Below are 27438 nucleotides of genomic sequence, written 5' to 3' on the forward strand. Positions count from 1 at the left end.
TGACAGGCTAAATACGATGCTATCCAAGCAGAAATCCAGAATTTTACAATTGTGTTTTCGTTACACTTGTATCTCAGGTGTGCACAGAAAAATGCCCTTGTAGATTAATACAGGTGGAAAATATAAACCGCCCAAGCGCAGCCTACGCCAGCTGCGCATATACATACTTTAAACGCACTGAACCTGTGGCAATCTGCGGCTGAGTTTATCTTACACCCATGGACTCCCCGCCTAGTTCTACATTGTACTCCAGTCCGCAGCAGCATTTAATAGGATCAGAAACTCCCTGCAGGGAAAGATGTTCAGCTTCTTAAGACTGCACATGGCATCATTGAAAGTAACGCACTCCCTCCGATCCAAATTAATTGACGCAACTTTAGCACAACTTTGTACTAAAGCTGCGTCAATTAATTTGGATCGGAGGTAGTATATGTATTTCTCCATGAGAAGAAGAAAAAGGAAATCAATTAGATTAAATCATGGAGCAACCAAACTGAAAAGTATCGGTAAAACACCTTCATTTTAATGATTTGTTCTTCAAGAGACTGGAAGTACTCGGCTTCTCCAGCTCCATCACCTTGTAGACCTTTGTATTCCTCCTCCAAGGACTTAATATCCATCTCCTGTACTGCAGCCTGCAGGCACCAGGATGAAATAACACACATGGAGAATGACTTGATAACAGAATGATGTTTACGGTTAAGAAACACACTGAACTTACAGGGAATCTAGCAGTTATGTTGCTCTCCTGCTCAAGGGTCTGCTTACACTGCAAAGTTAATAATTCTTTAGTTTAACTAAAACAGCAATTGCGACTGCTTGGCAGATCTAGGGCCATAAGAGTCTCCAGAACTAGAATACTTCGCTGATTTCTAAGAGGAGCTGTGATCCTTTTGCTTTGATATCCAGTAGCTTCTTTCCAACGTCAGATTCCTGTTTATTAGTTAGTGAGCGACACATGACAGGTTGGATGTTCCTTTGCTACAGGAGGAGAATGGGAAGCATGGAATACCTTGTCTATGCTCCCTCCTAAGTTGAGCACTTCATACCTCTTCCCTGCAATAACACAACAGATCAATATTCAGGTGAAGCTATTAGTTACAGTTTCACAATTGACAAAATTTCCTATTTATGTTATCCAATGTAACAGTTTCACAAGTTAAAAGTCAAGATGATATCTAGAATGGTGCAGACCTGATAGTAAGCTAATAGTTTAATCTCAAAATTTCAAGCAAAGTAACATCACTCAAACAGAAAACAGGTAATATAAACAGAGCCTGGTCAGTGCACGCATGTAGTTTGCTAATTGCGTCGATCAAAAGTTCTTTTTTTTACTAATTGCAGAAAACCACCTCATGTAGATTGTTCAGATACTCCATATCAGCAGCACTGCTTCCATTCATCAAGAAGCTAGTACATAGCACCTGAGATGGGACCATTATGCTTCCATGAAGTTTGCTCCTGGCATCCTGGCAGCATCCAAGATTGGAACTGACACTGACAGGTGGGGGGCATGATTACCTCACCCAGCTCATGTGTGCTTCGTAGTGCAACACAGTATCATCCTCACGTAGCTTCATGGCTGCCAAGTTTGAGGAGCCCATGCACAAAGTGTTTGTAGCTACCCCTTGTGACCTAGCTTTGCCGCTCTATGTGCACCCTTGGACAACGGCTCAATTGCACCATGTAGCTGACTCGCTGCCCCTGTGGCATCTGCCTCCTGTGTATTCCAATGACGAGACCATCAACCACTCCATCCCACTCACCTCGTCCAATCAAACCAAGTTGCCCCACGACCACCCTGTGAGGCACCACTCTGAGAAAATGAGCCAAGCTTGTGTTATTTATCACCTAGTACCAGAGCAACTTAGACTCCTTAGTGCATGCTTATGGTTAGCATTGCATAGTAGTCAGTTCAAAGTGACAAAAACTTCAACACAAGTCTAAGGGTGTGTTCCCAAGAAAACATGTCTAGTGATGTGGGTTAGCACTTGAAATTAGCAAGTCGCTTATATAGCAAAAGAATGTTCCAGCCTTAAGGGTAGATATGGGCGAGTGGTAAGTAAGAGACTGGTGCAGTGACGCAGAGGCATGGTGGGGTGAAGGAATGTGCAAATCGAAAGCACAAGGCACAGGTAGCTTAGGCCCACAATTATAGGAGATGGTACAGTCAGGATGTTGCTACTTTGATAATCAGGAAATAATGGCTACTGGCGAAAGAGAGAAAAGATGGATAAGTTAAGCTACCCCCACGAGGCATATCAAAGAATCATGCTAATGAAACCGCCTCCTAGAGCTCCCCGGTGGGTTTTAATGGCTTCGCAAAGGTTTGGTAGCTAGTTTCTAAACCTTAAGGGTAATGTAGTCGGACGCCAAACGACATGGCTGTGTCAAACGTCATGGTATTAAGTAGACTTCTCCAACAACAAAGCTTTTAGTCCCAAACAAGTTGTGGTAGGCTAGAGGTGAAACCCATAAGATCTCGCAACCAACTCATGGTTCTGGCACATGGATAGCAAGCTTCCACGCACCCCTTTCCATAGCTAGTTCTCTTTCGATAATCCAGTCCTTGAGATCCCTCTTTATGGACTCCTCCCATGTCAAGTTCGGTCTACCCCGACCTCTCTTGACATTATCAGCACGCTTTAGCCGTCCGCTACGCACCAGCGCTTCTGGGGCCTGCGCTGAATATGCCCAAACCATCTCAGACGATGTTGGACAAGCTTCTCTTCAATCGGCACTACCCCAACTCTATCTCGTATATCATCATTCCGGACGCCGTCCTTCCTTGTGTGGCCACACATCCATCTCAACATACGCATCTCCGCCACACCTAACTGTTGAACATGTCGCCTTTTAGTCGGCCAATAACTCAGCGCCATACAACATTGCGGGTCAAACCGCCGCCCTATAGAACTTGCCTTCTAGCATTTGTGGCACTCTCTTGTCACAAAGAATGCCAGAAGCTTGGCGCCACTTCATCCATTCAGCTTTGATTCGATGACTCACATCATCGATATCCCTATCCTTCTGCAGCATAGACCCCAAATATCTAAAGGTGTCCTTCGAGGCACCACCTGCCCATCAAGACTAACCTCCTCCTCCACGTGCCTACTAGTACTGAAACCGCACCTCATGTACTCGGTTTTAGTTCTACTAAGTCTAAAACCTTCAAATTCCAAGGCTTGTCTCCATAGCTCTAACTTCCTATTGCCGACTATCATCGACTAGCACCACATCATCCGCAAAGAGCATACACCATGGGATATCTCCCTGTATATCCCTTGTGACCCCATCCATCACCAGAGCGAAAAGATAAGGGCTCAAAGCTGACCCCTGGTGCAGTCCTATTTTAACCGAGAAGTCATCAGTGTTGCCATCACTTGTTCGAACACTTGTCACAACATTATCATATATGTCCTTGATGAGGGTAATGTACTTTGCTGGGACTTTCTGTTTCTCCAAGGCCCACCACATGACATTCCGTGGTATCTTATCGTAGGCCTTCTCTAAGTCAATGAACACCATATGCATGTCCTTCTTTTGCTCCCTGTATCTCTCCATGAGTTGCCGTACCAAGAAAATGGATTCCGTGAGGCATGAAACCAAACTGATTTTGGTCACGCTTGTCACACTTCTTAAGCGGTGCTCAATGACTCTCTCTCATAGCTTCATTGTATGGCTCATCAGCTTAATTCCATGGTAATTAGTACAACTCTGAACATCCCCTTGTTCTTGAAGATTGGTACTAATATACTCCGTCTCCATTCTTCTGGCATCTTGTTTGCCCGAAAAATGAGGTTGAAAAGCTTAGCTAGCCATACTATAGCTATGTCTCCGAGGCCTGTCCACACCTCAATGGGGATACAATCAGGGCCCATAGCCTTGCCTCCTTTCATCATTTTTAGAGCCTCCTTGACCTCCGACTCCTGGATTCACCGCACAAAACACCTACTGGTATCATCAAAGGAGTCATCCAGTTCAATGGTAGAGCTCTCATTCCCCCCATTGAACAGCTTGTCTAAGTGCTCCCGCCATCTATGCTTAAGCTCCTCGTCCTTCACCAGGGTGTTAGCTACGATCACCGTCAGATCGTCCAAGATGGAAGTTTCTTCACAGAATCACTGTCACATCCTTGTTTTGCCTCTTCTACTAGTGCCCCCAACCGAACCAACAACCTATCCAACTCCGTGATTCGGTTTTTGGTAGGAGCACGAGTCTCCAACTTGCATAATTCATTGACTAGCTGTGTAAAGCATTCGTAATAAAGGCATGTATGTATTTTTTAAAATCATTAAAATGTTATGTTGGAACCTTTGTTTGTCATGTGTATGAATAGTACTCATAGGTGTGGAACACAAGCTTTTCCTCGACTGGTGAAGATGGGCGCAGTTGGGTCCTGAAGAAAAACTAACCCCACGCCAAGGCAAGCTAAGTAACATGCATACAACAAGCATATGAACTGACTCATGTCCGAAGATGGAAAGAATAATTAAAAGCCACTATTATTTGACTTTTTGTTTAGCAGAACCCGTACCTTCAAAAATGTTCTGCTTGTTCATAGGTGCTTCAACCTGCATGGGTGCATATGTTACAACGATGATCGAAACAATATATTGCCTCGCTTAACAAGAGCGTGAAACGACAAAGAGGGAATGAATTAATAAAAATCCTTATGGTCCAACTTGCATAGTAGATGTTGGATATCAACTTACTCAATTCAAAGTGGCCTAATAACTGTCAAACATTCATGTACAACTTATGCAAGAGTTGAATTACCATGAATAAACACACCATACAAAGTTATTCTCATGCTTAAATTACTTTTACTTCGGTTAGAGGTAAGTGGTTGTTTGGTTGTCTCTAAGCTATTAGGGATAGAAAGTTTTTTTTGTTACAAGGAGACACATTTGAGCCATGACAGTTAACAACCATATCTTCTCTTCAAGCTAAGCTTATGACGAACTTGACATACAGGATCCAATGTCATTAGTTGACTAAGCGGTGACAAACTCTCTAGTTTGTTGTGTTTTGTTTTACTTCTTTTTCTTTTAGCTACAAGGACTAGAATCATGTTGGTATGCATGTATTTGTTCAAGATCATCCAATTGTTGCTTTGGCTTGTCTTTGTGTTTGCCAATTGGAAGTGACAAGAACACATAGGATTCTCTAGTCTCTATCTATGCTCATTTTACCTAAATTCTACTCCATCTATGCACTCGATCATTTGTTCTGCAAACCCTGGAAGTACTGGATGATGTTCCAAGAACTACCGACCAAGTTTCCACCTTCAAAAATTCTCTGAGGTGTTTGAAACCTCTAGTAAAATCTCTATATGAGTTATCGAATATTTATCTTTTTTGTTTGTGGATTTTAATCTTTCATCCCTGGCACTGCTTTAAACCAAAGGCTCGGTACCAGTGGTCCTTTTGTTTACGATACTATCGGACAGTGTACCGAGTACGCACCTCTACAGGTTCACTTCGATCCATATGTGCTTGTTGTGCTCAAGCTTTCCAATCGCCTCTGCCATCATCATTGTCGTTTTGCGACATTTCCATGCACTTTCTCCGTTAAATCTGCTTGACGCAATATAGTAAATCTTCCGTCATACTTGCCGTGCAACCGCCAGGGTATTTGCAGACCCTAGCCCTAATCCATGTTTAATTTTAAGACTAGATCTGCTTAGAATCTTTAGGCCGATATATTCTTCTCAAACACCCCACAATCCATGCAAGATACACTAAAAATCCATCGATTTTCATTCTGTAATTTCAAATCTTTTACACAGCCCAAAACCATCGTAGTAGTACCTCTTGATACGACCGGAACAATGTTGAGCTAGCGTCCAAGATGTCACTGTTCAAAACTATTGCTCGGAATTGCCGACGCTATTTTAGCAGTGTGCCCTGCAGCTTTATAACCCTGCAGCTTTATAACTGCTTGGTACTACCGGCTAAATTTCTATTTGGAACTATCAGACCTTGCGGAAAACTAAAAATTGCGTCATTTTAATTTTTCCGTTACTTTCTTTGTATCCATGTGTATCTTACCTCTACTTCTCATCTATATATCATCCATAGGCATTTGTTGGTCTGCTTTGCTCATTGGTCTGCTTAGTTGTCTGCTTGCAAGATGTCTGGATCAGGATCTAACTCTAATGCTATCTACAGTGATCATATAGCCCTGGATGTTGGATCCTTTTTTTTCGAGAAAACACAAAGAGACTTTTGCGTTTCTTTTCATTGAGAAGGAAGAGTTGAAGTTACAATCCTCGAGAGGCACGGGTAGTGAGCAATGCAAGGAAATTAATGTACATCCCAAGATCGGGGCATAGTGTCATGGAGTCCGGAAGCGCCAGCTCAGGCCCAAAGCTTTGCCTCGTCCCTTATCTTCGCAACCAGGCTGCTGACAAATGGTTGGGCACCCTCGAAGACACATTCCTTATGGTGTTTCCAAATCATCCATGTGGCGAGAAGGGCAATGGGGGTGAGGCCTTTGCGCATGGGTTTTGGGGTGTGTTGTTAAGAAGCGTGCCACCAGTCCAGGAGGGAGGCGTCATCGTTCGGCGGTGACATGCGCAGTTAGGCAAGCATCTCGTGCCAAACCTGTCTGGGAACGGGTAGCAGAGACGCAGGTGGCGCATCGACTCGGGGCTCTGGCAGCAGAGGAGGCATGAGCTGCGGTGCTGGAGGCCGCGGCGAACAAGGCAGTCCAGCACCGATCCTGGTCAGCTAGTCGGTGGAAGAAGCACACCCGAGGTGGCGTTCCTCCAAATGGCTTCCAGGAGCTGCTGCGGAGCGAGCCCTGGAAGGTGGCCTGATAGTAGGATTTCGCAGAGTGAACACCGCTCGAAGTCCACTTCCACAGTAGGTGATCGGGCTTCGTGGTCAGGGTGGTGTGCCCGACGGCATACCAGAGCTGGATGTACTGTCCGATCTTGTAGACGCCCGGTGCGCCATGGATGTTACGAGCCCAAATGTTGGCCAGAAGTCCATCAGAGACGGTTCGTAGTTTTCGGCGGCGCTTAGCGACGCAATCGGAAGGCTACGGAGCAATCTCGCTGACTGAGCGCCCGCCGATCCACTGGTCCTCCCAAAATAAGGCGGTGCGGCCATCACCCATTGCCATCGAGGTGGAGGAAAAGAATAGAGCTCACTCCTCGGCACAGAACTGCAAGTCTAAGTTGCTACATGCTCGCTTGCTATGAGTGCGGCTCAACCAAAGCCATCGCAAGCAAAGCGCCAGCCTGGTTCGCTCTAGGTCTTGGGATGCCGAGGCCTCCAAACTCAATTGGGTGACAAGTTCGGCGCAATTGACATGGCAGTTGCCCGCTATTGGCAGCCTCGCACCCAGCCCACAGGAACCCTATCTTAATCTACCCGAGATGCCTGATGATTTTCTTGGACGACGCAAAGACCAACAGCTGGTGTATGGGGATCGCATAGAGGACAGACTTGACTGTCGTGAGGCGCCCAGCCTTCTTCATGAGTCCTGCTTTCCAAGATGGAAGTTGTCCTTGTGTCGTATACACGAGAGGCTGCAGCTGCGCGGCAGTGGGGCGTCTCACCGTTATTGGAATTCCCAAGTGAGCGGGAGCTCAACGATTGGGCACCCCAGGAGCTAGACAACAGGTGTTGCTACGCCGATGTCACAATGGAGGGTGGCGGAGCTCTTAGCGAAGTTGATGCGGAGCTCGGAGGCGTGGCCAAATAGCTGGAGGATCTCCTTCACCACAATGACCTTAGCTGGCGATGGGTGACAACACAACACGATATCGACAACATATAGTGAGATTGTCAGGATGGAGCGTCGCAGGTGCGGCTGATACCAAGAGAGACGACACGACTGATCAAACGCCCAAGCACATCCACGGCGAGGACAAAGAGCTATGGGGACAGCGGGTCACTTTGTCGGAGGCCGTGGCGATGCCAAATTGGCGGTCTAGGGGCACCATTGAGGATTCGCGTGCTCGCCAAAGGTAGCAGGATTGCAAGCCATTCCAGGAAGCGATCCCTGAAGCCATAGCAGCGCAATACCTCAAACAGGAACGGCCATGAGATGGAATCAAAGGCCTTCATGAGGTCAAGAATGAGGAGGACTCTGGGGGCCTTGAGCTAGTGGAGCAGGCAGGCTGATTGCTTACCAGGACAAAGTTATCGAGAATGTTGTGCCCTGGGATGAAAGCGTTCTAGTTCGAGCTAACGAGGCCATCCAACTTAGAGGCAAGGCGCAGCGAGAGTGTTTTCGCAAACTTAGCGACAAGATGGATCAGACTAATAGACCTGCAGTCAGCGAATCCGACAACATCGACGCGCTTGGGCAGCAAGGTAAGGAGCACTTGGTTGAAGCGGCAAAATCCTTGTCCGCACATGTCATAGAGCTGCTGGAAGACGTCCACAATGTCCTGCTTAACCGTGTGCCAAGAGGCACGAAGGAACTCGGGAGTAGAGCCGTCAGGGCCCGGCGCCTTGCATGCAGGAAGCCGCTTTATTGCATTCCAAATCTCCTCCATGTTGCGCCACAAGGTTCAGCATGCAGTCGCGATCGACAAAGGTGCCCAGTAGGCCATCGAAGTGTAAGAAAGTCGCTTCCTCCACATCGGTGTGCTCGATGAGGACGCAATCGCGGAGGTGATGTTGTGCATCCTATTCTTCTGTCGGCAGTAGGTGCTCTGCCGGTGGAAGAATGATGTGTTTGCATCCCCATCCTTCAGTGAACGTCGCCGAATTCTGATCTGTAAGTTGGATAGGATCACCCATGCGCTCAGATTCCAGACCATGACGAACTCCGTCACCCTCATCCTCCACAATCATGGTGTGCATGATCACACATGTTGCACTTCCCACAACGTCTCTGCATCTCATATTCTTGCAGGTCCTCGAACAACTGCAAAACGGGTTTGGAGCACTCCAAATGCCCTTCTCACCCCTTCGATCAAAGTGGGCATTCGCGGTCAATCCACATGACCCACAATAGGCCTGCATAATCACCCACCTTCATATCCATCGTGCATGGCACGTTGGCCTTAGACTTTTCACTTTTTATTTGCAACTAGACATCTGCACAAGCTAAGTTCATGGCTCAATCGATTCATCTACGTTTGTCACTAGCTTCTAGTGCATGTAGCACGAAGGCCGGAGCAACACCAGAACCGAATTGATTAGAATACTCGACCAACTTTGTACAGGTTTTGCTCACGGCGAGAAGTGTCAACCAGAGATAATAATCAATCAACCGACTCCCCCATGTGTACATGTGCCAAGTTGCCCTCGCCAAAGAAAGTAATCAGCAAGTCAGCATTGATGTGTTGTGGTAAGGCAGAGCATCACCTCAGGCAGGCGTGAGCGAAGTTCAACGAATTCAGGGCACATGCAGGCTTGCGGCGCCCACAGGCCCCGCATAAAAGCTTGGTATTCTACAGCATTGCTCACATAACTTTTTCGGGCAAGTCAACGACCGCAAGGAGCTCGCAACCCATCCCACTTGCATCCTGAGTCATGACCATTTATGGTATAGTTGCACGAAGGAGCTTCTCCCGCACACAATCTTGCAAACAATGGAGACCGCCACAACACATTGATGTCATTGTGAGACCCAGGCAGCCCAAAGAGTGCCAAATCCAGAGGCCTTCTAATGCATTTGCTTCAAGAATGGTGGGCTTCTTACAATGGTCCTGATATTGTCCTTGTAGAGCATATGGGCAATTCTTCCATTGCCAATGCATGCAATCCAGGGATCTGCATACCTGGCCACCCTCTTGCTTCCTACAGTGCCAAGTACTCCGATCCAAACACCTTGATCACCGTAGTAGCAAACCTGACCATGGCTTCGAGACATGTGCTTTCGGACATCCGGAGGTACTCCGTGCCATAGGCAAGCATCCTTAATGTAGTCGTGCACTTCTGGTAACTAGAGAATCCAATGTTTCCAACGGCATCCTTCTTCAAGATGAAGCAGTCATCATAGGCCCGGACACTATTGTAGAGGCTATCGAACACAGTTCGCCTCATCTGGATCAACGGCAGAAATAGTGCTCGAATAGCACATCGGGAACAAAGTAGTAGTCCATCGACATCATATGCCCCGTGCCCTATTCTAATTCATCACTCTATGTCCCTTGGTTGATCCCTTGAAATTGAGAGCATGCGCCTCCGCACATTGGGCATCATCAATAACGCGAGCATCATTGTTGTTTCATCCTTGTATTCGTCCTCATTTGACAAGGACATATAAATGAACTCGGAGTAGAACTACTCATCGTCCGAATCCATTGTGTTTGCTTCAAAGTAAACAACAAAAAGTAAAATAAAAATGGCTATGGCATTTGGCCGAACACTTGTCGGACATGGTGTCCGCCATGGACACAAATGTGCAGGGACGAAGGGTACCTGGCGGCGGAACTAGCGGTGGAAGGGAGGCGTAGGCATCCGAGTGTAGCGGCGGAGGACCGACGAGGGCTGGGCGGTACAGCAACGGCGGTGGTCTCAGACTATGCGGATACAGTGCAAGCAGAGGGACGGAGTGAGAATAGCAAGGCTCCGAGTGGGGTTTTTTTGGGGGGAGGGGGGAGGTCGGAGGGCTACATGGCGGAGGACCGGACGCCCGCAAACCTCCCCCAAGGGCCCCAACTTTGCTTCCAATTTGTGGGATTTCGGACGTCTGGACCATGTTGTGGACATTTGGTGCATGGCATTGGCCTAACGTGTCCAAACAGCGCGGTTCGGACATTTGCGGGCATTTCGATGCATGGCGTTGGAGATGCCCTTAGGGCTACCAGAAAGAGAACCAGGACAGTTGTTGCTGCCTGTTGATGTCCCTCAAGCAGCTCAAGCCAAAGAAGATATAGATTTGGCAAACCTAGTGACTGAGGCTCCATTGTATGTTGTGCCTCCATCACACTTATTTGTTAGTCGAGGACTAAGATGGCTGCTACTTCTGTTCATGCTAATAGAGGAACAGGAAGAGGTAGATCATGAAGGAGTGTTGGTCTAGCAAAAACGCAAAATCTAAAGAATGGCTTGTTGCAAAAGCTAAAGAAAGACAAAGGCTGGCAGCTATTCAAGATGCCTTGCTTCAAGGTCAAGCCATTACTACCAGTGCTAAAAAAATTCATAGAGAATGTACTTGTTGAACCAAGTTCAAGTCACTCAGTCCAAGATACAGTGCCTACAGAAGCTCAGGTAGAGGATGTGGCTCAAGTCACTCAGTCCAAGATACAGTGCCTACAGAAGCTCAGGTAGAGGATGTGGCACAAAGTTCTCCAATCACAAACACTGCTTTAGATAGTTTGACTGCACAAGATGCAAGTAAGCCCACTGCTCAAGATGATGTACATGAGCCAAGTGCTCAAGAGCATGTGGAGGACCAAGAAATTCAAAGTGATACTCAGGGTGCTTTTTTACTTCAAGCCCCTGTTTCTGAAGAGGCTCCTAGTTCTCAAGCCACTTTGTATCTGAGCCTAGTGTTCAAGATGCTCCTTAAGTTTCTATTGATGAGGAAGCAACATCAGCAGCTAAAGAATCTGAAGACTTGAGGATGTCTGGTACTTTGAGGAAATTCTTAACCAACATTAACCCTCAACTCAAGCTCAGATTGGTGCTGATGAAGAGCTTGCCAGAAAACTTTCAGAAGATATGGAACTTAAACAATAACATGAGGACTTATGGATATTTAGGACTTCTCTTTGGCGATCCTTTGCAGCTCCTGCCGCCGCTGCATCCCAGGTCGGGACGCCCCACTGCTGCACGTGCTCCCGTTTCGGCCGCCCTCTGGATCGAGCTGTCTAACGCTCCAGATCGAGGCTCTCCGTCCGCTCCTCAAACAATTTTCTGGATCGGTTTGGTCCTCGATTGATCCCGTCTCGCACATGCGTCGTTCCTCGGTGCTTGGTGCTCGCGCGCTTGAAGGTGATGGTTGTCGCTTTACTTCGACACCTTTTGCGACTTCCACCGGTGCTGCTGGCCGCTCTACGTCGACTCCTCTCACGATTTCCACAAGTGGCGGTGACCGCTCTACGTCGACTCCTCTCGTGGCTTCCACGCGCGGCGGTGACCGCTCTACGTCGATTCCCCCTATGGCTTCCACATAGGACTCTCAATCGACTCTACATGCGGCTTCCACGGGTGGTGGTGACTGCTCATCATCGGCAGGTGTTTCTACCTCGACCTCTTCCGTTGTGTCCCTGTCTGCGCGTGAGATTGCGCAGCTGCGATGTCTGCTTGTTGCTTGGGATTCTTCACCGACAGGTTCTGCAGGTTTCGTAACTGACTCTTCTAGCACCGAGAAACCACCTTCTACTCGTTCAGGTACATCCCCATGGATTTTTGATACTGGAGCATCTTTTCATATGACTAATGATTCTTCCACTTTGACCTCCATTCGACCTATTGAGTCTCTTGTTCGTGTTCTTACGGCTGATGGCACTCCCCTCCTTGTAGCTAGTCGAGGCACTCTTAGCACTTCTTCATTTCATGTTCCCTCTATCGCTCATGTTCCTCGACTTACAATGCAGCTCATATCTGGTGGTCAGATTGTTGACTCTAGTTGTAGGGTCATTCTCGACATTGATTCCTGTTCTGTTCAAGATCGTCGCACAGGTGCTCTGCTTGGTGCTGGCCCTTGACGCTCTGATGGTCTCTGGGAGCTTGACTGCCTTCGTATTCCCTCTGCTGCCACCGCCACCAGTCTCGCAGCCCCTGTTGCTGCATCTACCAGCTCTTTTCAGCACTGGCATCATCGTCTTGGCCATTTATGTAGTTCTCGTCTCTCAACTTCGGTTCATCGCGGTGTTTTGGGGTCTGTCTCCGGTAACGCTTGGTTGGATTGTCTGGGTTGTAGGCTTGGTAAGCACATTCAACTACCCTATCATCACAGTGGGTCAGTGTCCGAACGCCCTTTTGATCTCGTACACTATGATGTTCGGGGTCCAGCTCCCTTCGCTTCGAAGGGGGTCATCGCTACTATATCATCTTTATAGACGATTTTTCTCGATACACTTGGATCTATATACACACAAAAATTGTTGCCATGGTTCATACCCAATATTCCACTCGTGTTTTTCGCGCAAATTCAGCTGGTGAGTACATCTCCCATGCGTTGCGAGGATTCCTTGTTGAGCAAGGTACTCTTACTCAGTTCTCTTGCCCTGATGCTCATGCTCAAAATGGTGTGGCTGAGCGCAAGTATCGTCATCTTCTTGAGACGGCACGTGTGATGATGAACGCCGCCTCTCTTCCGCCTCACTTCAGGGCTGAGGTTGTTACCACTTCCACCTCTCTCATCAACATTCAGCCATCTGCTGCTCTACAGGGTGGTATTCCTCTCGGGCGTCTTTCTGGTCATTCTCCTGATTATTCAGTGCTTCGTTTGTTTGGTTGCGTTTGCTATGTTTTGCTTGCCCCTCTTGAACACACCAAACTGAGCGCTTAATCTGTTGAGTGTGTCTTTCTCGGATACAGTGATGGGCATAACGGCTATATTGTTGGGATCCTGTCGGTCGCCGGATGCTTATTTCCCGGGATGTGACCTTTGACGAGTCTCGTCCCTTCTACCCACGTCCATCCTCCTTGGCCTTTTCCATGGACATCTCTTTCCTTACGTTTCCAGATACACCTCCCTCTGTGCCCGGTATTCCTACTCCTCGTCCCGCTGTCGTAGATCCGACGTCATTCTCTCCTACGGTTTCTTCTCCTCCCTCATCGCATGACTTTCCACCTTCACTGATACATTCCCCATCTCCACCTCCAGTGATTCCACCTCTTCCCTCCTTTCCTTTCCATTATACTCGTCGTCCACGTGTTGTGGGTGAGTCTACTGATGTGCCCTCTACTTCTGGTGTGTCGTCTTCCTCCTCTCAGCCGACTTATGGTCTTCGTTCTCGGCCTTGTCCCCCCCTGACCGATATTCTCCTTCTCACTATGGTCTTTTGGCCGTTCTTGAGCCCACTTCTTATCGAGATGCTGTTGTTAATCCTGAATGGCAGTTTACGATGGCAGAGGAGATTGCTGCCCTTGAGCGCACCGGCACGTGGGATCTGGTTTCTCTTCCTCCCCATATTTGTCCCGTCACTTGTAAGTGGGTCTATAAGATTAAGACTCGCTCTGATAGTTCTCTTGAGCGTTATAAAACTCGTCTTGTGGCTCATGGCTTTCAGCAGGAGCATGGTCATGATTACGGTGAGACTTTTGCTCCTGTAGCCCATATGACCACCGTCCGCACACTTCTTGTTGTGGCCTCTGTTCACCACTGGTTCGTTTCTCAGCTTGATGTTAAGAATGCCTTTCTCAATGGTGAGTTGCACGAGGAAGTTTATATGCAACCACCACCTGGGTATTCAGTTCATGATGGCATGATTTGTCGTCTTCGTCGCTCTCTCTATGGCCTTTAAGCAAGCCCCCTACGCTTGGTTTGAGTGTTTTGCCTCTGTGGTCACTGCAGCTGGTTTTTCGCCCAGTGCTCATGATCCAACGCTGTTTGTCCACCTTTCTGCTCGTGGTCGCACTCTTCTTCTATACGTCGATGACATGATCATCATTGGCGATGATTCTGAGTACATTGCCTTTGTCAAGGCCCGACTCGGTGAGAAGTTTCTTATGTCTGATCTTGGTCCTCTTTGTTACTTTCTTGGGATTGAGGTTTCCTCCACCTCTGATGGCTTTTTTATTTCCCAAGGAAAGTGTACCCAGGATCTTCTTGCTCGTGCGACTCTTAGTGATGAGCGTACTCTTGAGACTCCTATGGACATGGACTTCCCGAATATACAACACATAAACTAGAATAACAAGGACATGGATTTTTTACATGAAATAGTAATTATGGTAAGAAAAGAAAACAAATTCACTATGAGAATTTAAGACTTACAAATGGTTCTATTGCAACCATCTTATTCTTATCTGAATCAAGCCATCCCTACAAAGTAAAAAAGTGCACGGTTTCAAGGAAATAGCACTTGTAACTAGATAATTTTACTCATGAAACATATAATTACGATCAGAAAATATCGACATAGGAACAAACTAAATACTAACCTGATGCTCTTGTAGTTTGACACTCAAAGTTTCCATTGTCTTCGTGTAAAATAATCTGCCATTAGAAAGTAATCGATTAGTCTATCTTACAATTCAGAACTCACAGCATGATCCTTTTTAGAGGTCACAGATGTACCTTTTCTGGCCGAGTTTTGCAGATGTACTTGTGATTTCCAGCTGGAGGAGGTCTAACGTCTATGTAGGATGGCAAAGATTGTAATCGAAAGCATGCATGCGGGAAAAAAATCTAGGATGAACTATGATGTTGCAACTTGCAAGATAACTAAACTCTTGAGTATATATCTCTGGACACCACGAACAAAGGGTGGGAATTGAACATTTGTGGAAAAGAAAGAAAATGCAAGAATATAAGATTCCACATAATAGAAGGATGGTCAAATTTCTGATTAACAAAGGTCTCTTCAAAGAACACCTTTATAAAGTAACACATGTCTAATATACAGTTTATGTTTAGTCCAAATGAAACAAATCTTAAATTTTGGTAAAAGAACACAAAACCAGACGACTTACAGGGCATGAATTTCAATAAAAGCGATACGATAGGAACAGCTGCATTTCGTTGAAATAATCAACGTTTTTAAGGCGACGCCTTACCGCCTTAGGGAGGGGGGCGCTTTGGCGCCTAGGCGACGCCTAGGCGGGCGCTTTGGACGCCTAGGCACCCAAAGTGGTCGATTTTCCAAAGCGGAGGGGGAGCGCTTCGACGCCTAGGCGTCGCCTTAAGGACGCTTTAAAAACATAGGAAATAATCAGCAGATATTTATAGCAGTATGTCATGCCAGTGCTTTGTTACCATAGCAGTTCAATACTCATAACAAATATTAGCATATGCCAACTAACTTCTTGAGATGAAATGGAGCATGGACCGCATCAAATAAAACGTGGCGAGTATTTTTTTTTAAGAACAAGAAAATTAACCTGTCAACAAATACAAAGCGAAGTAACATCAAGTATATGCTCGTTTGTATTGAGATAAAGAACAAATCCTTTTGGTCCCAAACAAGTTGGGGTAGGCTAGAGTTGAAACCCATAAGATCTTGAATCCTAGTCATGGTTCTGGCACGTGGATAGCTAACCTCCACATGTTAGAACAGGGTTGAGCTGTGTAGTTATCATATTGTATAGGGGCTTCTTTGCTTATTTCCCTCGCATGTATATGTACAGTTGGCATGTTGGCCCGTTTAATAGAAGCTCACTTCATAACATCGTATAAGAGGTTAGGTTCCTCAACCGCCGCCCTCTCTTCATCAAGCCTCTCCCCTGTTCTTCCTGGCAGACCTGAGCTGATCCTGCTGTTGATAGCCACCACCGTTCTAGGCCGCTGCTTTCGCTGTCCTTCCTGGCCGGCGCCGCCATTGCTACGCCGTCAGCCTCCTAGTTCTTCTTCCCCACCTTGCTACTTCTCAGGACCAAAAGGAAGTGGTGCCCTGCACCAGACAAGAAAACTGGGTGTTTGATCCTCTGCGCCCTTTGCTGCTGCTCGTCTTGAACGACCTGCTGCTGCTTTCTCCTCCTGGTCTGCTGCCGCCATGAAGCCCCTGCTAGAATGGCGTCCTCCACCATGTTATGACCGGGCAGACTTATGCCCGTAGGAGGCCCACTGGGCAGGTTTAGTTAGGGGCTTAGCCCGCAAGTTATCTATTTTATTTTCATCGTGGTTATATATACTAGTTGTAAGATTCTTTGAGAATTAAGCAATAAGAATAATTCTATTGCACGGCTCCTCTGGGAGCCGGACCCTAACCCTAGCCGCCTCCTGCTCCTTGCGCCGCCGCCTCCTCCCTCGCGCACGACGGTTGTGCCGTCGACCGCGAGCTCCGCCACGTCCAGCACCCTCCTTCCCCTACAACCTTCGCCCTAAACCCGGTGGGGTCCTAGCTCCTACCAATTTGGTATCAGGTAGCTTGGGTCCGATCATGTCTGCACCACGGCCCACCCCGCCGCTGCTGTCCACCACCGCCGCATCACCAACCCTCTCCGCCGCGCCGTCCGACCTCTCCACCGTGCCGCTGGCTCTCCCCGCAGCGCTGCATGGTTGCACCGCGGGGCGCCTCCACCGGCCAGTCGCCGCCCTTCACCGTGCCGTCTACTCCCCGGCAGAGATCACCGGGGTCCTCAACGATCTCGTCACCACCGTCCAAGGGATCCGGCTATATCTGGCCGGCCCCTATGGGCCGCCGCCGGCCGCCGCGACCGGGCCAGCCGCCCTGCCGTGGTACTCGGCACACGCGGCGCCGGCCGGGCCTCTACACTACCACTGGCCGCTTCAGCCGCCGCCGCCGCCCCCAATGGCCGCAGTGGGCGGCGCCGGCCCTCGCCGCGCCACCCACGCCACCCGGGTCCGTCCCGCCTCAGCCGCCGCTGTCGGCCCCACCGCCGCCCAGCACGGGGCCCGGGTCCGCCACGCAGGGGGGCGTACCGATCCAGCAAGTACGCTTTCCGCCGTCGCCATCCCCAATCCCGGCCTGGCTGACCGAATCATCACCGCCGCCCGTCTACACGTCGGCTGGAGACCTGCCAGCGCCCACTCTGCAGTACAGCGACCCATTCGGCTCTGCGGGTCACTACACGGGTCGCGCCCATGCTGACCGGGCGCCCCAATCCTCGCTGCTCCGCACCTCCGAGCCAGTCGGCCACGACGCCCTGACCCAGACACTACCGCGGTTCGCCAAAATTGACTTCGCCACTTATGACGGCACGGAGGACCCCCTTAACTAGCTCAACCAGTGTGAGCAGTTCTTTCGCGGGCAGCTCACCCTCGCCTCGGAGCGTACCTGGCTCGCCTCTTACCACCTCCGCGGCGCGGCACAGACATGATATTACGCCCTCGAGCAGGACAAGGGCAGCATGCCCCCTTGGGAGCGCTTCAGCGAGCTCTGCCTCCTTCGTTTTGGGCCACCGATCCGCGGGAGCCGCCTGGCAGAGCTAGGCCGCCTTCCCTTCACCTCCATGGTGCAGGACTTCGCCGCCCGCTTCCAGGCCCTGGCATGCCACGCGTCGGGCGTGACGGCGCAACAGCGGGCCGACCTCTTCGTTGATGGACTTCCGGATCACATCCGCGTGGACGTGGTGCTTCGGAGACCCCAGGATCTTCAGACGGCCATGTACTACACCCGCGCCTTCGAGTGTCGCGCCCAGTCCATGCAGCAGGCAGCCCCGGCTCGAGGAGGCCGCCAGGCCGCCAGGCAGCCCCCTGCGCCAGGCCGGCCACTCCCGGCCGCACCGGCGACTACCACCCTGGCCGCGACGCGGCCCTTCCGTCATCTTTCTCAGGCGAAGCAGCTGGAGCGTCGGCGCCAGGGGCTTTGCTATAACTGCGATGAGCCCTACGCGTCGGGCCATGTCTGCCCGCGCCTCTTCTACTTGGAGATGGCCGACTACATCGAGGAGGATGCCCCGGCCGACGGGCTCGACGCGCTACCGCCCCCAGCAGCTACCGAGGCCGCACCCGCGGCCGCCCCGGCGACGGCACTCGTGGTCTCGCTCCATGCGCTTGCTGACATCCGCGACGAGCGGACCATGCTCTTGCTGGTGATGATACACGGCGAGCGCCTGGTGGCCCTCTTGGATACGGGCTCCACACATAACTTCCTGCCCGAGGCTACCATGCGCCGCTTAGCGCTTCAGCCGACGGGCGGGGAGCAACTTCGGGTCATGGTGGCCAACGGCAATCGTCTCCGGTGTCATGGGCTCGCGCCGAACGTGTCCATCACCATCGGCAACGAACACTTCACCATCATGTGCGCAGGCATCGACTTGGGCTGTTTCGACTTCATCCTCGGCGTCGACTTCCTGCGCACCCTCGGTCCCATCCTCTGGGACTTCGACGCCCTGACGATGACCTTCTGGCGTCTCGTCTGCCACGTCCGATGGGAGGGCGTTGGGGGCGCCTCCCCGTCAACACCGCAACTCCAGCTGGTGGCGACCACCACCGAGGCCGAGCACCCACTGTTGGATCACCTCCTGCAGCAGCACGGCGACCTCTTCGACGAGCCCCGGGGCCTCCCGCCAGCTCGGGTGTATGATCACCGCATTCATCTCCTGCCGGGCTCGGCGCCGGTGGCAATCCGGCCATACCGCTATCCGCAGCTGCAGAAGGACGAGTTGGAGCGGTAGTGCGCGCTCATGCTCGCCACGGCCATCATCCGGATCTCCACATCACCATTCTCCACGCCGGCCCTCCTCGTCCGCAAGTCGGACGGCACGTGGCGCTTCTGCATCGACTACCGCGCCCTTAATGCCCTGATGCTTAAGGACAAGTTTCCTATCCCGGTGGTCGATGAGCTCCTGGACGAGCTACATGGGGCGCGCTTCTTCACCAAGCTTGATCTCCGGTTAGGTTACCACCAGGTGCACATGCACCCGAATGATATCGCCAAGACAGCGTTTCGGACTCATCACGGCCACTTCGAGTTCTTGGTCATGCCGTTTGGTCTCTCCAATGCACCGCCGACTTTCAGGCTCTGATGAACGACGTCCTCCGCCCCTACTTGCGTCGGTTTGTACTCGTTTTCTTTGATGATATTCTTATCTACAGCGCCTCATGGGCGGAGCACCTTCAGCACGTCGCCATCGTCTTCAACGAGCTTCGAGCGCATCATCTTCATCCTAAGCGCTCGAAGTGCTCGTTCGGGACGCCTTCCGTCGCCTACCTCGGCCACGTCATCTCGGCCGAGGGGGTGGCCATGGACGCCGACAAGGTGGCGGCAGTCGCCGCCTAGCCGACCCCGCATTCACCGCGGGCTCTCTGCGGGTTTCTGGGCCTCGCGGGGTACTACCGAAAATTTATCCGGGAGTTCTGCCTCATCGCATCTCCACTCACACGCCTGCTACGTCGCGACGCCTTTGCCTGGGATGAGGAGGCGACCATGGCGTTCGAGGCCCTCAAGGGGGCCCTCACGACAGGCCCCGTCCTTCAGATGCCGGACTTCGACTGGCCGTTCGTCGTGGACTGCGACGCCTCCGATGCGGGGTTCGGTGTCGTCCTTCATCAGGGCGATGGACCCCTCGCCTTCTTCAGCAGGCCCTTCTCGCGCGCCATCTTAAGCTCGCGGCTTATGAGCGTGAGCTCATTGGCTTGGTGCAGGCGGTGCGCCAATGGCGGCCCTATCTGTGGGGTCGGTCTTTTCGAATTCGCACGGACCACTACAGCCTCAAGTTCTTGTTGGACCAGAGGCTCTCGACCGCGCCGCAGCACCAATGGATCAGCAAGCTCTTCGGCTTCGACTTCACCGTTGAGTATCGCCCGGGCCGCCTTAACACTGTGGCCGACGCTTTGTCTCGCCGCGACGCCAACCACGACACCGCCGTCGGCGACTACGAGGGGGCGATGCTCTGCATCCGCTCGGGGCCTACTTTCGCCCTCTTCACCGACATCCGCCGGGCGACAACGGCCGCGCCAGACGCGCTCCTCCTTCAGCAGCAGCTGGCTGCAGGTGAGCTGGAGGAGCCGTGGCGCCTCGCCGATGGGTTGCTCCTTCATGGGCGTCGGGTCTTCGTGCCAGTGCACGACGATCTACGTCACCAGGTGCTGTTGCTAGCCCACTCGGCGGGCCATGAGGGTGTGCAGAAAACCCTCCATCGGCTCCGCGCCGACTTCTACAGCCCAGGTGATCGGGCCCTGGTCCGCGACTGGGTACGGTCTTGTGTGACGTGCCAGCGTAACAAGACGGAGACACTACGGCCGGCTGGTCTGCTCCAGCCCTTGGAGGTGTCGTCTCAGGTCTGGGCGGATATCTCCATGGACTTCATCGAGGGCCTCCCCAAGGTGGGCGGCAAATCGGTCATTCTCACGGTGGTCGACCACTTCTCCAAGTATGCTCACTTCATCGCGCTCGGTCATCCCTACACGGCCGCATCCGTGGCCCGTGCCTTCTTCGACGGTATCGTCCGCCTCCACGGGTTTCCCTCTTCGATCGTCAACGATCGGGACCCGGTGTTCACCGGACATGTCTCGCGCGATCTCTTCCGGTTGGCGGGTGTGAAGCTCCGCCTGAGCACGGCCTTCCATACTCAGACGAACGGCCAATCCGAGGTTGTTAACAAGGTGATTACAATGTATTTGTGTTGTGTCACAGGTGATCGTCCTCGCGCTTGGGTGGATTGGCTCTCGTGGGCGGAGTACTGCTACAACACCTCCTATCACTCCGCCCTGCGCGCCACTCCATTTGAGGTGGTCTACAGCAGGCCGCCCCCACCCATCCTGTCAGTTGATCCGGCGACGGCTCGGACAGAGGTGGCCAGTGATCTTATGCGGCGTCGTGACGAGATGCTGGCAGAGGTCCGGCAACGCCTCCTTCAGGCCCAGCAGCTGGCCAAGCACTACTACGACGACCACCATCGCGAGGCGGAGTTCGCGGTGGGTGATTGGGTGTGGCTGCGTCTCCTTCATCACTCTACGCAGTCACTGGACCCACACGCAAAGCGCAAGCTGGGTCCTCGCTACGCCGGACCTTCTGCTGTCTTGGAGCGCATCGGGAAGGTGGCCTACCGGCTTCAGCTTCCGGCCGGCGCCCGCATCCACGACGTCTTTCATGTGGGTCTGCTGAAGCCCTTCTGTGGGGAGCCACCTGCGGCCCCTCCAGCGCTTCCTCCAACCTCCGACGGGCGCCTCCTTCCAGGACTGGAGAAGGTGGAAGGCCCAGCTACGTCGCGGGGTGTGGTACGTGTTGATTCAGTGGGCTGGACTTCTAGAGGAGGATGCTACTTGGGAGCAGTGCGACGAGTTCCACCAGCACTACCCAGTCTTCCAGCTCGAGGACGAGTTGTTTGCGCAGGCGGGGAGAGATGTTATGACCGGGCAGACTTATGCCCGTAGGAGGCCCACTGGGCAGGTTTAGTTAGGGGCTTAGCCCGCAAGTTATCTATTTTATTTTCATCGTGGTTATATATACTAGTTGTAAGATTCTTTGAGAATTAAGCAATAAGAATAATTCTATTGCCCGGCTCCCAGAGGAGCCGGACCCTAACCCTAGCCGCCTCCTGCTCCTTGCGCCGCTGCCTCCTCCCTCGCGCACGACAGCGCCTTGCCGCCGGCGACCGCGAGCTCCGCCACATCCAGCACCCTCCTTCCCCTACAACCTCCGCCCTAGACCCGGTAGGGTCCTAGCTCCTACCACACCACCACCGGTGCTGCCCTAGTCCCCCGATGTCCTGTTATCTTTGATGCACGGAACTACAAGGACTGGGTGCAGTACATCAAGCTGCACATGAGGGGCCAGCTGGTCTGGGAGCACCTCACATGTGCTCTGGCCTGTCCTCTACTGCCCACTCCTTTGGCTAAGTTGGCCTTCCCTGTTGATGCCGGTAATACCGATCAACGTGAGATGCTAGATGCCTTTGAGGAGGCCACTGAAAAGAAGAGTATCATAATCAACTTCACCTGTACAATCAATGGACAAATGATGATGCTCGAGCCTCTTCTATCTTGGTGAACGGCATGGATGTTGATCTTACCATGAATGTGGTGGCCCTTACCATCAGATGTGGGAGCGCCTCGCCGTCATTACGAATCTACAGGGGGTGGCATGTATCTCTCTAATGTTTGTCAAGAGCAACAGCTACAACAGGGAGATGCTACTGTGGATGACTAGGAGATATCGGATGTGTGGTGCCAATTGGGCTATCTGGGAGCTGATGTTTGTCACAGATGCAGTGTTGTGTGCAGCAACAAGCTAAGCTGGAGGTTTGTTGCCTCTACGAATTCCTCACTCGCCTCCGACCAGAGTTCGAGCAGAGTCGTGCTCAGCTATTGGCACGCCATCCTCGGCTCTCTCTGGAGGCCCTTGCTGAGGTGCGATCTGAGGAGTTACGTCTACGCAGCACGGGCTTGTTGTCGTCCTCTTAAGCAGTCCTGGCTGCGCGCGCTTCACCGCTATTGCATGGTGTGCCCTCTCCTACACTGGTGCCAGCAGCCTCCACAAGTGCTTTCTGCACCTATAGCAAGCAGGATGGTCACATGATCATGGAGTGCATCAAGAGAAAGAGACACGATCACCGTGTTGGCCATCCTCGTATGGACCCAGGAGGCTCCTCTAATTCTCGTGAGGGCTACCTTCAGAAGGTTCACCAGGAGATGCTCACCTTGCTGCGCCGCGTTGCTGCTTCTGCACCACCCTTAGGTTCTGCTAGTTCTGATGGTCAGACATCTGATCCACCACCACTCTTCGTCAGGTACATCTTTGCTCTAGATTCTTGATTCTGGGGCCTCCTTCCACATGACACCTGAAGTAGCACAAGGTTGTTGTGGAGGAACAAACCTTGCTGCTACAAAGTGTACAACACGTGTTGAAGGACCTACTTCAACGAGTTGCACTAGATATCGCTCTAGAGGTGGAAATAGGCCAATGTGGCAGCAGGAGTTCAATCCAAAACTCCTAGAGCACAAGATCTACTCAAAATCTTAGATAAGAACACCAAACTCTATTATAGGAAGTGGTGGTAAATAGTCTTGTTACAAACTAGAGGTGATGACTTCTATTTATAGGGCTTTGGGAAGCCCTCACATTTCACTTCTACTTATAGCTTAGAACACTCTAGAAAACATCACTTAAGATTCACCATTCTACTCATAGCTACTCATAGCTAGAAGACTCAAGAAAACAGTGGCTAGGTTAAGAAAAGAAAAGAAACACTAGACTAGAGTAGAAGTATCTAGAAGTAGCAAACAGATTTGACATATGTTTTTTCCTCTATTGTTCCTCATCATTCTCCCCTGGTTGTTTGGAACTCGACCTCAAGTTAACTTCATAGAGCGCTTCTTCTGGATGGTATAGTCAAGTCGCAACATTAAATGTGTTGGATATCCCCATCTCGCTTGGAAGATCTATCACATAAGCATTATCATTTTATCTTCCTCATAATAGAGAAGGGCACATACCTTCGCTTCTAAGCTTCCCTTTAATACCTAAAAGGCAATCTTTCTTTCCAGAGGTAGACCATCACCTTACCACCAACTTGGAATGATTTCAGCCTCCTTTTGCAGTCAGCAAGTTGTTTATATTTCCGATTTTGTGCTTTCGAAATACCATGAATTTCTTCAAACAACTCAGTGTAATTATCAGCAAAGGACGATACTGAATTTGAGTTTCCCCTTGATGGTAGCTTCACGAGGTCCACCACGTGTGATGGAACTTCATCGTAGACAATGAAAAAAGAGTTATTGTAGGATTACCCAAAAAATTGTTCACCGCTTCCATTTTGTCCATCTGTTTGTGGATAGGCAGTGCTAGAAAATCTGAATGCAGTGTTGACTTGCTTCCACAAAGTGAGCCAAAATGCAGCAAGAAACTTGCTATCGCGGTTTGAGACGATGGACCTTGGAACTCCATGAAGTCTGACCACTTCTCGAAAGAATAGGTTAGCCACATGATGAGCATCTGTTGTCTTGCGACATGGCATGAAATGAGCCATTTTAGAAATCTGTCCATGACCACAAACACAGCATCATTCCCTCGTCTTGTTCTTGGCTAACCCAAGACGAAGTCCATAGAGATATCCTCCCATGGAGCAACAGGAACAGACAAAGACATGTATAACCCTATGTTCTGGACCTAGCCCTTGCAATGTGGCACCGCTGAACAAACTTCCCAACATCTCTCTTTACTTGTGGCTCGTCTTAGTCATGGCATGCAACAAATGTTTGTGCAATGGACAGGTCGTGCTGCATCTCAAGCTTCCTGTGAACATCTTACTGAATTTCAGCATAAGAACCCAACCTTCTGGCTCAAGCACGAGCTGCTCATGGAGGGAACTGATGTCATGTGGGTCAGCACTATGTCTGCAGGTGCAAGCCCAAGCAAGACTCGGTGGCCACCATGTTATAGGAGTACAGGATTAGGTAAGTTCAAGCCTTAGGAAGTTTGATCTGAGTGCGATAGGGTTTTTTGTTACAAATAGAAGGTTTCCCCTATTGTGTTCAGGTCTAAGTCGGTTTAAAGAGTCCTTACTTTCCAAGTCATGTAAATTGCAGGATATATAATGCCCGGGACTGGTATTGAGAGAAACAAGCAAGAAACATAAATAGAAAAGGTAGGGGTTCTCCTCTGCAGCCCTATCTCCCCTTGGCATCACGGTACCCAAAGGCAACCTTCCCCGCCCCCGTCCTCCCACCATCCACCACTATCCCTTCGGGGACTTAGGCCCTGACAGCTGAATACCAACACCTGGATTACATTTGACGATTTGACAACCCAACGGACTGGCGCCGAAGGGGAAAAAATCAATATTAGGGTATGAAAAGCAAGAAATGTATCTCAGATGGGACAAAAATTTAACCCTCAGAACAGATTTTGGAAGAGCCAACCCCCGCAAAAAGAACATCGCATTTCAGAACTACCATTTAAGACAAAATATAACTGTCCAATTGCATCACTTCTAGTCTGCCCTTTTTCTTGGCGATTGCAAGGGAAACGCACTCACAACGCACCTCCTTAACACACGCTTCCAAAACAAGGATCAGCCATATCCACCAATCTCACAAAGTTCCTACAAATGCGCACAAGGATGGCAGGATATAAACCCTAGTGGGTGGAGTCCTGCCCTCCCATCTTCACGACCACAGCAAGAGGTGATTCTCCGTCTGCATTTTTTTAACGATTATGACCAACCAACTTCCTACTAATTCACAACAGCTGACGCTGTTTTCCCACTTCTACGAAAGCATGACTATTCACTCGTTAAATACCGTTCAACATAGCATTTCACGTCCTCCAACATGCCACAAAGGAGTGCCATCAAATAACTTATTACGGCTTACGTGCACATATTTCCAGGATAGCAAACTCCGCAAGAGCTACAACGAACAATCCAGGATCCTCACCTGCTTCAGCGTGGCACCCACGACCTCCAGTGAGGCGATCCTACCCTGCTTCTCAGCCATCTCCACACAGACATGCGCCCTCGCCTTGGCAAGGTGCTCGGCCTCGTTGCTCACCTGTTTCGCCTGCGCCCTCACTGCCCAAACATAAACAGCGACATCATCAACCAAGACGGCAAAATTAGCAGCGCGAATCCAGTGATAGAAACAAGAGACATTTGAACCTAAGGCGATGTCGCTGTCGTGAGCATCTATGGCCGTGCGCTGCCTCTGCTCCTCCGCTGACCGCTTCGCTGCCTCCTCTTCCAGATCTGCAGCCCAGCGACGCAACCATCGACAGCCGAGGCGGCTGGAGAGTCAGAGCGGCGGGAGCAGGGGCGGGGGAAGGGGCGGTGAGTTCGCGCGACGGACCGTTCATGTAGCTGCGTAGGGTCCTCATGTTTGCCAGGTACTCCTCCATGGCTGCCGGCCGGAGCGGTGGGTCGAGAAGGAATGTGACCTTTCTTTTGTGTGTTTGGGGTCCACCTCAACACCCTAAATCTATACCCATTTTGTCCCGATTTTATACATATGGGGTAGAAATAGGCCCATTTTGTCCGGATTTTATCCATATGGGGTAGAAATAGGGAGAACAAACGCCGGACAGAGGCCGCACAAACTTGCTGCGCCCAACGCTGCTACCCTAAATCTATACCCATTTTGTCCAAATTTTGTCCGTATGGTGGGCCAGGTACAAAAAAGGAGAGAGTGACAGGTGGGGTTGAGGGCGGACACAGACGGACGACGAGGACGCGAAGACGTCCGCTTTCTGTCCGCTTTGGCCCCAAACCGAGAGCAAATTTGGTCTGGAAATAGGGCAAAAGCGGACACAGACCGGACGAAACGTCTGTATGCTCCCATGCGTTGGGTTGTTCGGTTTGTCCGTTTTATCCCAAACGGACACAAACGGACGATTTGAGGTAGAAACGGGTCACGCGCTGGAGTTGGCCTAAGAGGGTGTTTGGTTGCCATCCTGCGGCAAAAGCGCCTGGCCTGGAGTATCCGTAAAAGCTTTTTTTCAGGGAACTTTAGAGAGCTTTATTAGATGAACGCATTCGCTGGGCAGTCAGCCAGAAGGCTGCTAACCAGGAAGTTAGGCGTGAAGTCCAGCCAGTTTTCGGTCACGTAAAGCGTACATGCACGCTTAGCACACAAATGTGCAGGACCATTAGCGGATCTTATTACATGAGAAATATGAAAAGACAAAAAGCTAGCAGAAAGCTCTCTAATTTCTAAGAAAATTGGTGTTACTACCGAAAGATCGGTGTCGCTAGAGTTCCAGAGGTTAACTGCCTCAAGACAGTCGGATTCCAGTCACACGTGCATGTAGCCTCGAAGCTTGGCGAAGATGACACCCTCCCGCAGGGAGAGCACTTCAGCAATGAAAGGGTCTGTGACCCCTAGGTGGGGTTTGCACCATGCGCCCGAGAACGCCGAGGAAGAGCAGGCCACTCCCCCCACGCCGGTGACGCCGGCATCAAAGTGTATTGCAGCATCAGTATTGATCTTGATATGATCATCTTCGGGGGGCCG

The 27438-nt window shown here is 50.7% G+C and overlaps 1 protein-coding gene across 3 annotated transcripts; it reads right to left on the bottom strand.

Annotated features, from left to right (window-relative positions):
- Window positions 1-26417, bottom strand: LOC125522538. Of its 3 annotated transcripts, XM_048687587.1 has the most exons (12): window positions 26278-26417; window positions 26091-26177; window positions 25870-26003; window positions 15166-15224; window positions 15030-15084; window positions 14863-14910; window positions 4538-4574; window positions 1013-1056; window positions 862-933; window positions 722-769; window positions 516-635; window positions 1-286 (listed from the first exon to the last, which is right to left on the bottom strand). In XM_048687587.1, exons 1-12 carry the CDS (start codon window positions 26324-26326, stop codon window positions 206-208), a joined length of 834 nt encoding a protein of 277 aa, XP_048543544.1. In that variant the 5' UTR covers window positions 26327-26417; the 3' UTR covers window positions 1-205. The 3 variants fall into 3 exon arrangements, with proteins under 3 accessions (XP_048543544.1, XP_048543545.1, XP_048543546.1); XM_048687588.1 differs by lacking the exon at window positions 14863-14910; XM_048687589.1 differs by lacking the exon at window positions 4538-4574 and having other exon boundaries at window positions 14895-14910.
- Window positions 26418-27438: the final 1021 nt, after the last annotated feature.

This window comes from Triticum urartu, chromosome 7, assembly GCF_003073215.2.
Source record: "Triticum urartu cultivar G1812 chromosome 7, Tu2.1, whole genome shotgun sequence".
NCBI classification, from domain to species: Eukaryota; Viridiplantae; Streptophyta; class Magnoliopsida; order Poales; family Poaceae; genus Triticum; species Triticum urartu.

Excerpts from the sequence above, each read along its gene's own strand:
- LOC125522538 (XM_048687587.1), bottom strand. The coding sequence starts at position 26,326 with ATGGAGGAGTACCTGGCAAACATGAGGACCCTACGCAGCTACATGAAC. Across the intron at positions 26,004-26,090 it reads CGACAGCGACATCGCCTTAG|TGAGGGCGCAGGCGAAACAG; the intron begins GTTCAAATGTCT and ends ATGTTTGGGCAG. Across the intron at positions 934-1,012 it reads TAGGAGGGAGCATAGACAAG|GAATCTGACGTTGGAAAGAA; the intron begins GTATTCCATGCT and ends ACTAATAAACAG.